This window comes from Ahaetulla prasina, chromosome 6 (genome assembly GCF_028640845.1).
Source record: "Ahaetulla prasina isolate Xishuangbanna chromosome 6, ASM2864084v1, whole genome shotgun sequence".
Taxonomy (NCBI): Eukaryota; Metazoa; Chordata; class Lepidosauria; order Squamata; family Colubridae; genus Ahaetulla; species Ahaetulla prasina.
In genome coordinates this window covers 66,216,099-66,228,197 of record NC_080544.1, presented here as the reverse complement: position 1 = coordinate 66,228,197, position 12,099 = coordinate 66,216,099, and the positions used below count along the sequence as shown (strand labels likewise).

Below are 12,099 nucleotides of genomic sequence, written 5' to 3'. Positions count from 1 at the left end.
GCTGCTCATTGCTGCTGCCACCTATTGCTGCCTCTGCGCGCCCCATTTTTGGCCGTGCATCCCATTTCGGCCTCCGCGCACCCCATTTTCAGCCTCCGCACATCCTGTTTCTGGCCCTTTCCAGGAGGCAGGAATAGGCAGCAACAACGATGGGTGATGACAGGTGGTGGCAATCCCTGCAGCCTGGAACAGTTGATAGGAGGTATTCTGGGAGGTCGATCCAACTGTCAATCAGCTGCTTGTGCTAAATCAGGCTGTGCTGAAGCTGACCAGGCTGTTTGCTGCAAAGGGGTAAATTGCTGGGAGGCAGAGACAGATTTTTTCCCCTTGTTTTCCTCCCCAAAAGCTAGGTGTGTCTTATACTTTGGAGCGTCTTATAATCCAAAAAAAATGTAAATAGTTTATCTTAATCCACTGGACAGATAACTTTAAGATAATAACTTATCTTAATGTAAGGCTTCTGAGAGAAGTTTAAGAGGGAAAATACTGTAGAAGAGTTAAAGATACAAAAACTGGAGATCATTTTTATAAACTAACAAGGGCAAGTGACAGACCCTGAATTATAACATATCAAATGTTTACCAATATAAAATGTCATGACAAGGTTGTAAATAAAAATACTGGTAACTAAAGTTCAAAGGTGAATATGCCACTCACCTTGCAATTATATTTTGGCCCGAGTATACATTATCAGGTGTTTTTATTATACTTTAATCTCTTTTTTCACTTATAGTAACTATACGTTTTTAGAAAGATTCCAATCCTTCCTTTAATATGCCACTTAGACTGTAACTTATTTTGCTGCTATATACATTTTTTTACTATTATTACTTACCGTTTCTTGGCATTTCAGATGAAGGGATGAGATCAAACTTTAAGGATCCAGTGGCATAATCCTGGATACTTTATTCAATGCATAAGAATAAAACAAGTAATGTTTTGTTAAGGAAAAAGGTTTTGACAGTAAAGCATGACATTTAATTTAATCTGCATTTTACATATTGTATATCAACTAATACTGGAATTTAATCATTAATAGGGTTATATGGTAGATATTCCACAGATTTGAAAGATAAAAACCTTTATATAGATAACAAATAATATTTCACATTTTAACGGGCTAATATCGCATATAATCATTGAAAACAAGTCTGAATTTGTAACAGATTTAAATTTAGCTTAGAAACATATATCTGCACTTCAGATGTCACTTCTAGAAACAGGTTAAATATGATTCTGAATTGTTTTTCCACACATATGAAGGGAGAAGTGAAATGGAAAAACAGGACCCCTAGTGGACATTCTAATTCATTAAGTCATGATTTAAGTTTAGAGTGTAATATGAATGCAACCAATAGTACTGCATCATATACTTTAGGATGGTATTTCTAATTCACAATATTCAGCCTGCAAAATTCCAATTGCTTTTCCAGTTTATTTCATTGTTTCACTTCAAATATTATTTTTCTGCAAGAACTTACTCATGGTATTTTGCTATTGCACCAGAAGGGTGAATTTTAAGACTCTTTTCTTTTTCTTGCTTGAGTAGTTCTTTGTATTTCTCTTGCTCCAGTCTTTGAACTCCCTAGGATAAAACAAGTATTTCAATTATTTATGTTTAAGAGCATAATAAACTTAATACTTAAAATTCATGTTTTGTGTGCCCTTTGGTACTATGCTTGAGATTTCATTCTATAAAACAGGTTAAATCATTTTATCTACTTCCTACCCACCAATGTCTATGCAGGAACCAGGCAACTGGATTGCTAGACTCTCCAGCCTCAAGCTGATGTTTTTGAATGTAGGTCTCCCTGTGCAAGACATGATTGTGGATGGGAGGGCAAACCAGCATGTGTTTCTGACGTTTAGTTAGATGAATGAGATTCCTTCAGCAAAGTTCTGTACTTGGCATCAGTCCCAACTCTGAGGCAGGGGAGTTGACATGTATCTGAAGACTTCTGGCATTGTGATAAACACTATTCTGCAGGTTTAGCAGATGTGATGTTAGGATTGTGAGGCAGGGCCAAAGAGGCAGACTGAGGTTGCTGCTGTTCTACTGCTTCTCCACTACATGACAGTATTTCTTCCCAAGCTGTTTGATCTTATTGTAGGGAGTGTTTATGGATTCTGTCAGACTATTGATACGGGCAACTTTAATCTCCTCCTGGATTTGAAAAAAGCTCAAAAACTTTTGACAGTGGCAACAACTATGTCATCACCAGCCAGCCTACTTTTCTAGCTACCTATTAGATCTTGCCTTTTTCCTGCAGCAGATAAGATAGGATTGGACTTTCTAGTGATCTTTACTTTCTCTCCTAACTAGAGCCATCAGACTGAGCAAGGAGGAAAGACTTGTTCAGATGGTTCACTTCAGAAGCCTTATGGATCTGCAGTGGTTTCAGACACTATTTGCGGTTTTCTTAGAAATCTGGAGGACATATACAGTATGTTGAGTCCTGTTTTAATCTATTGGAACACAGTGGCAACCAGACCATCAGACAAAATTATCTCTAAGCAGCCTCTCTCCAGCCACTGTGCAGGTCCTTGGTTTTCCAAAGAGCTCTAGGAAATTAAGCAGGCAAAGAGATATCTGGACTGATGTTAATGGAAAATGAAAAATGGAAATAGATATGGGTATGATGTCAAATTCAAGCCTGTGCTGAGCTGATAAAGGCATTGGGGCTGAATTACTTCTGCGCTTTTATTGAATCTGCAGAATATCAGACAATTGCATTAATTAGAATATCTTGGGCCCTTTAAAGGGAAGGATGGGTGTACCTGCATTAGTGTGTTTGTGCACATATGTATACAAAAAAGCACACATGTAAAAGATGAATGGGGTGCAATATCATCAGTACGCTGATGATACTCAGCTGTACATTTCCACCCGTGACCACCCCAACGAGGCCATTGAAGTGATATCCCGGTGTCTGGAGGCCGTGCGGGTTTGGATGGGGAGGAACAGGCTTCGACTCAATCCCTCCAAGACTGAGTGGCTGTGGATGCCGGCATCCCAGTACAGCCAGCTAGTTCCATCGCTGACTGTTGAGCCGAGTCATTGGCCCCTATGGAGAGGGTCCGCAACTTGGGCGTTCTCCTGGATGCTCAGCTGTCATTAGAAGAACATATGATGGCCGTCGCCAGGGGAGCTTTTTATCAGGTGCGCCTGATACGCCAGTTGCGCCCCTTCATAGACCAGGATTCCCTATGCACGGTCACTCATGCCCTCGTCACTTCCCGCCTGGACTACTGTAACGCTCTCTACATGGAGCTCCTCTTGAAGAGCACCCGGAGGCTCCAACTGGTCCAGAATGCGGCTGCGAGGGTAATAGAGGGAGCTACTCGTGGCTCCCATATAACACCTCTCCTGCGCAAGCTGCACTGGTTGCCGGTGGTCTTCCGGGTGCAATTCAAGGTGTTGGTTACCACCTTTAAAGCGCTCCATAGCATAGGACCGGCCTATTTACGGGACTGCCTGTTACCGCCGATAGCCTCCCATCGACCTGTGCGCTTGCACAGGGAGGGTCTCCTCAGGGTACCGTCAGCCAAACAATCGGCTGGCAACCCCCAGGGGGAGAGCCTTCTCTGTGAGAGCACCTACCCTCTGGAATGAGCTTCCTCTGGAGTTATGATTACTCCCCGACCTCCGGACCTTTCGCCGTGAACTCAAGACGTTTCTGTTTCACCGCGCAGGGCTGGCCAAATACACTATGGTTTTTAATTGGGGCTTCTTAACATTTCTTTATTATAGTTTTAAATGGGGTTAGCCAAATTGAATAAGATATTTAAAATGTTTTTAATTCTATTTATAAATTTGTTTTTATGTTGCTGTAAACCGCCCTGAGTCCTTCGGGAGAAGGGCGATATAAAAATCAAATAAATTAAATAAATAAATAAAATTGGACTATTTCCTTAAATAAGCATCCTAGCATTAATACTGCCAACATAATTATTCACTATTAGGCATGAACAGAATGTCAGCAGCTTCTCTCAAAGATCCAAACAACTAAATCACTTAGAACATAGACCACACCCCATCAATTACAAAAATGAATGACCCAAAAATCACACTTACAAAAGTGAGAGGCTAACGGCAACAAAAACAAAGTACAAAGTACTTTGTCATGGTAAGAAATATTAGTTTGTTTGGACGTGAGGTAGAAGTGTCTTGACTTCTACGTAGCATAAGTATTACATATATTCTTCCAATGCTTATGCTGAACATAGAAACTTATGTCTTAACATAGCTCAATCAATTTAACATACATTCTGCCTGAAAGAAACTGCTTTCACATCACTGAATCCAGCACCATATTCAAATATTTTGTAGTAATGTATCTGCTATAAAAGATGATTTAAAATACAAGTTTATATATCTGTGGACTTGCCTCTTCCACAGTATGATGAGGTTTCCTTAGATACCTTCCAGTCTCTAAAGCAGAAGCTTCTAATGAATGTCTGCGAGTAATATGTCTCCATGGCCGCAAATCCTCTTGAAGCACATTATGATTTTTCTTATTACTGTTTTTGAAACTAAAGTCATCTCTGGTCAAAGAAATAATATAAAAATTAAATACACTGCTGACATTTGCATTTCTATTTGGATAACAACATGTCATTTTGAAAAGGCATATATTTGAGGATTGGTAAAGAAGAACTATTCTTATTTATATTATTTAAGTCATAATAATTCAAGCTACTGTTATTTTGCAAATAAAAAATGTCCGCGAAAGCATAATTAATTATAGCCCACCTTTCACACATTTCCCCTGATTATTCCATTTTTTTTCTAAGTTCATGGCCAAATGTATAGAGTTGATGTTAAAATCTATGCAATTTAGAAACAATTTTTCTATAGTATTTTATTGACATCCATAAATGAAAACTCCTTGTAAGGCAGGTTTATGTCTCATGTACAATGCCCAACAAAGCATATGCATTAATTCTCCTTGCATTCTAAATTGAGGATGAGGATAAAGCCACATTGGTCTCTTAGTGTTAAGGTACCAGGCTAGAAAGCAGGATACTGTGAGTCTAAGTCCTGCCTTAGCCATGAAAGCAAGCGGGGGGTCTTTGGGCTGATCACTCTCTCAACCCAAACCACCCCACAAAGTTGTTGCTGTCTGTGTGTGTGTGTGTGTGTGTGTGTAGTGTGTGCGTGTATGGATATATATGTATATTCTTTTAATAATAATAATGATGATTATAAAATCCATCACCTCACACGTATAAAACTCATTCCACTTCATAGAAACAATAAAGAAACAAAACCTACAACCCAGCGACCTACTCGTAAGCTTTGATGTCATATCCCTCTTCACCAAAATGAAGATGCCTAATGCCAAAATGCCTATTCAAGAAGCCTTGACAGCTATCCAAAACAAATACAACCCCCCCAAACACATCCTAGATCTAACCAACCACTGCCTAACCAACACATACTTCATCCATAATGGACAAAGATACAAACAGATAGAAGGAGCACCCATGGGATCACCCCTCTCACCTGTCATTGCAAACCTATACATGGAATACTTTGAAACCAACGCTTTAGATAAATCTGAACTCAAACCCAAACTCTGGCTTAGATACGTAGATGACACTTTCGTAATTTGGCCACATGGAAAGGAGAAACTGGACAACTTCCTCACATATCTCAACAGCCTATACCCCAAAATACAATTCACTATGGAAATAGAAGCTAACAACCAACTCCCCTTTCTGGAGGTCCTAATCTACAAAAAACTCAACGGTTCCCTAGGACACACCATCTACCAGAAAAAAACACAAACCAACTGCTACTTAAACGCACAATCACATCACCATCCTGCACAGATCAACTCCGTAGCCAAGACTCTCATCTCCAAAACCATACGCCTAGCCGACAAAGACCACCTGAAAACTGAATTACACACTCTCACAAACGTATTAATCTCCAACGGATTCCAAAGAAACACAATTACCAACCTAATCCAAAGGGAAACACCGCCCAAAACCAAGACACAGAACAAGACAACAGCATCGCCCTCCTCCCGTACATCAAAGGCACCACAGACAAAATCAGCAAAATTCTTCACAAACACAACATCAAGACAGCCTTCTGCACAGACCAAAAAATAGCCAACATCTTAAGAAACCCCAAAGACAAGATCCATCTAGAAAACCAAGGAGTCTATGAAATACCATGCAAAATCTGCCCAGCCACATACATTGGACAAACTAATAGGAGAATAAATGCACGCATCGCAGAACACAAGAACGCAGTCAGAAAAGAAGAAAAAACCTCCTCCCTTTTCCAACACCTTAAAACCACAGGACATGAAATTGATTTTGAAGGAACCAAATTAATCTCCAAAACTGAACACTATAACAAGAGAATAATTATGGAAGCCATCGAAATAGAGAAACACTCCCACAACATGAACAAACGGGATGACACTTCCCGCCTACCAGACATCTGGAAACTAGCCTTGGTCAATAAACGAGTCCCAGGCACGAAAACTGACACCGGACCTAGGACAACACACAATGCCTCCACCAATCATCCTCACCAGATTCAAACCCAAACCCATCCCACAGACGAAACACAACCATAATCCAGAAGCCAGACCATGCTGGCACCACTGGCTGCTGCGCCCCCCTCCGATCCCCACACAAAGCAAGCTGACACTCGCCAGGAACACATGACAAGACCTCGGATTCGGAGCCAAACCAAAACCCAGGATGCTGCATCACAGCCATCTGCTCAAGACATCACATCACAGAGGTCACAACACCAAAGCTCAGGAACAAAAGACTAGGACCACACCCACACAGGATGCTACAAAACAGCCGACCAATCTGCAAACACCCACTCCATCTACCAATCAAGATGCAACCACACAGCCAACCAACCCGCTCACAGCAACACTCCCCACCTCGACCAATCTGCAAACACCTACTCCATCTACCAATCAAGCTGCAACCACACAGCCAACCAACCCGCTCACAGCAACACTCCCCACCTCGACCAATCTGCAAACACCCACTCCATCTACCAATCAAGATGCAACCACACAGTCAGCCAACACACTCACAGCAACACTCCCCACCTCCCCACCAATATTTATAGAGAAACGGCAGCTCCGACCATGCTTTGCTCATGCAAGCACAAAGCCAAAAGCACCTAATGGTAGGATGTATACACACACACACACACATATCCCATCTTTATTATTTTTTACAAACAACCCAAGGTGGTGAATATATCCAATACACTTGTGTGTATTGGATATATCCAATACACCTGCATGTAGGTGTGCGCATATAAACAAAACACTGCATCTTGACAAATGGCTAATATCTTAAAAACCTCTCGTAATGGAGCACCCACAATTTCTAAAAGTGCCATTTCACTGAATAATTGTTTTTATTGACAGAAAAATTGTCCTTAATTCTAGGTTGATTCTCTCTTTATTAAGTTCCATCCATTACTCCTTGTCTTGCCCTCAGATGCTTTGGAGAATTGATTTACCCCTTCTCTCTGTTACAGCCCCTTAAATATTGGAAGACTGCTACCATGTCACCCCTAGCCCTTCTCTTTGTCAGATTAGATATTCCCAGTGCTCCAAGGTCCCTTCCAACTGTTAGTCTGTATTTTGTAATATGCCACATTTTATTCATCACTAATTATTTATGTTAGAGTAGACCGAGAAAAAACTCCAAAGGGGAGTACTATAATGGCTATGTGTTCTTAGAATTTAATTCTCTGTTGACCACCAGAGAAAATTAAAGGTTTTACCTCATATAAGTCACAGGAATATGAAAGTCAGGTGCTACATCTGGATGAATACAGGTACCATAACTTGCTTTTTTATCTATGGGAAAGATAGTAAGATTCATAGCAACTAATTCCATAGACAACACTCATCATTTTTATCTTATATGGCTCTACTCCAAAGAATTATTCAAGTCTGTCATATCAAAGACATAGCAAAACTCATTGTCATAGGCAGATGTATTGGCTAGGAATGGCTATATGATGCAATCCATGAGACTGCCAACAATTGACTTATAAGGAAACTGCAGCATTCTAGAACACTTTTCATCAACTGATCTAAACACAAACAATACAAGAGATACATACTACAGCTTGGAAGAACAAGAAAAGCTCAATATATACAAAGCACATATAGGAAGGATGTGGTAAAAGAAATGCCCAATACTTAAGAATGTTCAGTGTAGACCCAATACCTATAAGCAATGGCCTACCATGTATATGAGTAAATTACATCTTAGTGCAAGTAAAATCAATAGCACAAACTAATTTAAAGGAACTATAACATGATCTTCTTTTTAATCAAAATCAACATCAATATTTTTTCAATTTATAATATGGCATATGAACGCTAAGTATTTCACCAAACACAAAAATAATTACACTATTGCAAAGGAAAATGAATATAGACATTAGAATAACTGGATCTAAAATATAGCCACAGTATCTATTAACTTACCAAAGTTACACACCTGCATCTCACAGTTAGGTTGCATCTGCTTGTCAGCCAAGGCATCAGAAGCATTTGAAAGAAACTTAAAAATATTTGCATTAGTATTACTCATTATGTCAAATAAACAAAGACCTCAGCCACAAAATCTAGGTGGTCTCAAACTATATAAGTGCCATTTATAGGGCCATCAGGGACTTTTCCCTTTAAGATCCACTAATTACGTGATGGTGAACCTATGCACGTGTGCCACAGGCGGCACATGTAGCCATACCAGTGGGCACACAAGCTCAGCTCTGGCGTGCATGTGCGCACCAGCCAGCTGATTTTTGGGCCTTCTGGGCCCATCAGAAGTAGGGAAACAGGGTGTTTCCTGCCCTCGGAGGGCCTCGAGGGGTGCTGGAGAAGGCCCGTTTTTCTCTCTCAGCTGACTCCAGAGCCTCTCTAGGAGTTGGGGGGAATGAAAATGGCCTCCCCCCCCCAGGAGGTCCTCCAGAGGCCAAAAACAGCCCATTTATCAACTTCCGGTGGGACTGGAAGGCCTGTTTTTTGCTGTCCTCAGCCTTCAGGGCTTCTCTAGGAGTCTGGGGAGGGTGAAAACGGCCTTCCCCACCCCCCCCGGAGGTCCTCCAGAGGCCGAAAAAGGCCCATTCCAGTCCCACCGGAAGTTGGCAAACAGACTGTTTCTGGCATCCAGAGGACCTCGGGGGGGATGGGAAAGGGTGTTTTTGTCCTCCCCAGACTCATATAAAGGCTCTGGAGCCAGGCGAGAGAGAAAAACGGCCTACCGGGCCATCATGTGCTAGGAGCAGGGGGGGGGAGATGTCGCGCGCGCATGTGTGGGGCACATAGAATTATGGGTGTGGTCATGCACACGCGCGACCCCCCCTGCCCCTACCCTCATGGCACGCGATGGCAAAAAGGTTAGCCATTACTGCACTAATTCATTCCCTAGAAGAATAACATACTTGTTTTACCTAAAAATGTAGACCAGTACTCTCTGAGTTGCCACCAAAAAGCTCTAAAAGAGCCTGGCATTACATATGGAAGAATGTTGCTTTCCTGTTTATCTCTTTACAATGAAAGCTTTTTCCCACTCACTAGTGCTCATTTCTCCTGCATTCATTCAGCAGCTCTATAGTTAAGTCTTAAGAACCAGCAATAAGAGTACTTGTTTGCTTTGTCTTTTTCTGAAGAAGCAAGAGGAAACCAAAGAAGATATCCTCGCTCAGAGTTTGCTTTGCTACTTGTGAAATATGCAAAGGTAGTTAACACAGTAATGCTAAGACTGAGGACACAAGGCTGACATCAATTCCCAAATACAGAAGTTCACTTGGTGACTTTGAGCCTCTATTTCTCAGCCCAACTATTTTTACTGGGGCAAAATATATGTGTTAGCTTGAATAGCTTCCAACTTCTGGAAATGATATATTCCATTCTCTTTCTATTTAATTTAATAATGTTACTATTCCAGAAGACAAAATATCACAGGATTTAATTTGCAAGGATTTAATTTGCAAACAAATTACTTGTACTTTATTTTTATCTTCTCAGAGGGAACACAAACCTCTTTTGTAGTTTCAGCATATTGATCTCCAGCTTTAAGATACTTAGCTGTTAAGTGGGATGGTAGCTTAATCAGACTGACAATTCCTTGAGTTAGTATGCCAAAAATATCTGGAAAAAGTTAAAAGCATTAAGATTATAGTCAGAAATGCTGACCTTCAAAACAACAAAACACCATATTTATAAATGAAAAGACTCTTGAGTTCATTTGATTCAACTCTGGCAAATGTAAAAATAACATCTGGAATAAAATTCATGCAACATGAATTTTGTTCCAAATGTTATTCTTACATTTATCAAAATTCATGTGATAGGTCTAACAATGTCTGCAACAAACTTTTGAGTCTTGAAAAACACACATAGGGTGAGGTCATTGACTTGTCTTATTGTACTGGAAGGACGTATCTGCTATGACAGCATTTAGCACTTTCTTATTTATAAACATTGTATTGGCTTAAGAGATATATTTATTAAAATACATTCCCTTCCTGTTCTTTTATTCTAACATTCTACAATCTATTGAAAGTACAAAGGTTTAGGGGAAAGTTTTTGTTTTCTATTAGTAGAGATCACTCAAGGTGTATCTTGGTTCAAATATATTCATTTTATGTATTCATTCATGGTATATATATAACACCAGATTCCCAAAATGATCCAAGACAGTGAAGTGATTATTATCTTTTTTTATTAGATCCACCTCACTTGCAGTTATACAAAAGAAATCCTAACTGTGAGAATCTTCAAATATTCATTGTAAAATTAAAACATGAGCAATGGATGCTGCTGCTTATTGTTAAAAATCCTTCATTAAAAATTTGGACAAGCAGATACTTGCCTGTTTTAGAACAGGGTTGTCTTTTCCTTTTTCTCATTTTTTTTGAAATACTTCTGTTTGCACCAATCTTACAGTTCCAATCTGGTGTTCTTCAGTGGGTGCCTTTTTTAATTATATTGCTTTACAGTAATTCAATGCTTTACAGTAATTCAATACTTTACTCCCCTTCTTCCATTTCCATATACCAGATAAGACAACCTCCCCATATGGACATTCTTTTTTAATAAATTTGCTTTTTGTTCTAATTAAATTATGCATCAATTTCCTATGATTGTATAGCAATGTTTTTTACATGCAGCAAAGCAGCCTTCTATTACTTGTGGCTTTAGATATTAATAAATTAGTTGTTTTGAGTTCAAAACTGGTTACATAGTTTCAAAAGTATTGAAACCACATTGTTTTGAACTGGAAACATTTCTAAGATGATTTCTTAGTTCTAAAATGTTTAATGAGTTGAACATTATTCCTTTTAATTCAAAACATTTTTCATAATTGTTAATTGTTAAACCTGTATGAACAAGGAAGAATAAAATCCTTTCAAATATTTATGAAGTTATATTTTAGTCATGACAAATCACCCCACAAAGTAGACATTACCAAGTTTTTGTCTTTTTGCTTGCTCCTGATCAGGTTCTTCTAAATATGACTGAGAACTAAGGAGGAAAAAAATGTGTTTAATAAACAACAGTGCTGACTAAAGAACTGGTTCACACAACTATAAATTAAAGGCTCATATTATTTTTTAAAATTCTTTACATCAATAACTGGGACATTGTATGATCTGTGATATTCATAAAAATAATTCATTAATACTCTGCAGCAAAAAGAATTATATGCATGTTTAAATCACATTAAAAATGTCTTTTTCCAAAATATTTGCTGAGATCGGCAATAATAAAGTGATCCTGGGAGTTGAAATGCTCTAATCCAGGGGTGTCAAACTCACATCTTCACGGTGGCGTCATGTGACTTTTTTCCCCTTCACTAAACCGGGCATGGCCAGCACGTGACACATCCAGCCTGTCGGCCAGGAATTTGACAGCCCTGCTCTAATATGTCTCTCATTCATTTGTTTAATTTTGATGCTGCCCATTTCCCTATAAGTTAACTCTGGGCAGTTTACATATGAAACAAAAAGAAAAATAGGTATAATATACTACTTTGTGTGGCTCCCTTCCTTTGGAATATTTTCTCCACAGAGATTAGGCTGGG

At 39.4% G+C, this 12,099-nt stretch overlaps 1 protein-coding gene across 3 annotated transcripts in view; it reads right to left on the bottom strand.

Moving 5' to 3' along the window:
* The window catches only part of SENP2 (SUMO specific peptidase 2), a 28,315-nt gene that overhangs the window by 14,808 nt on the left and 1,408 nt on the right, over positions 1 to 12,099 (bottom strand). For all 3 annotated transcript variants that reach the window (XM_058187219.1, XM_058187218.1, XM_058187221.1), the window contains exons 2-8: positions 11,485 to 11,540; positions 10,054 to 10,163; positions 8,496 to 8,571; positions 7,781 to 7,856; positions 4,385 to 4,545; positions 1,482 to 1,581; positions 836 to 903 (exon numbers count right to left, since the gene is read on the bottom strand). In XM_058187219.1, coding sequence (XP_058043202.1) covers positions 836 to 903; positions 1,482 to 1,581; positions 4,385 to 4,545; positions 7,781 to 7,856; positions 8,496 to 8,571; positions 10,054 to 10,163; positions 11,485 to 11,540 — 647 coding nt within the window. The remainder of the gene's footprint in view (positions 1 to 835; positions 904 to 1,481; positions 1,582 to 4,384; positions 4,546 to 7,780; positions 7,857 to 8,495; positions 8,572 to 10,053; positions 10,164 to 11,484; positions 11,541 to 12,099) is intronic.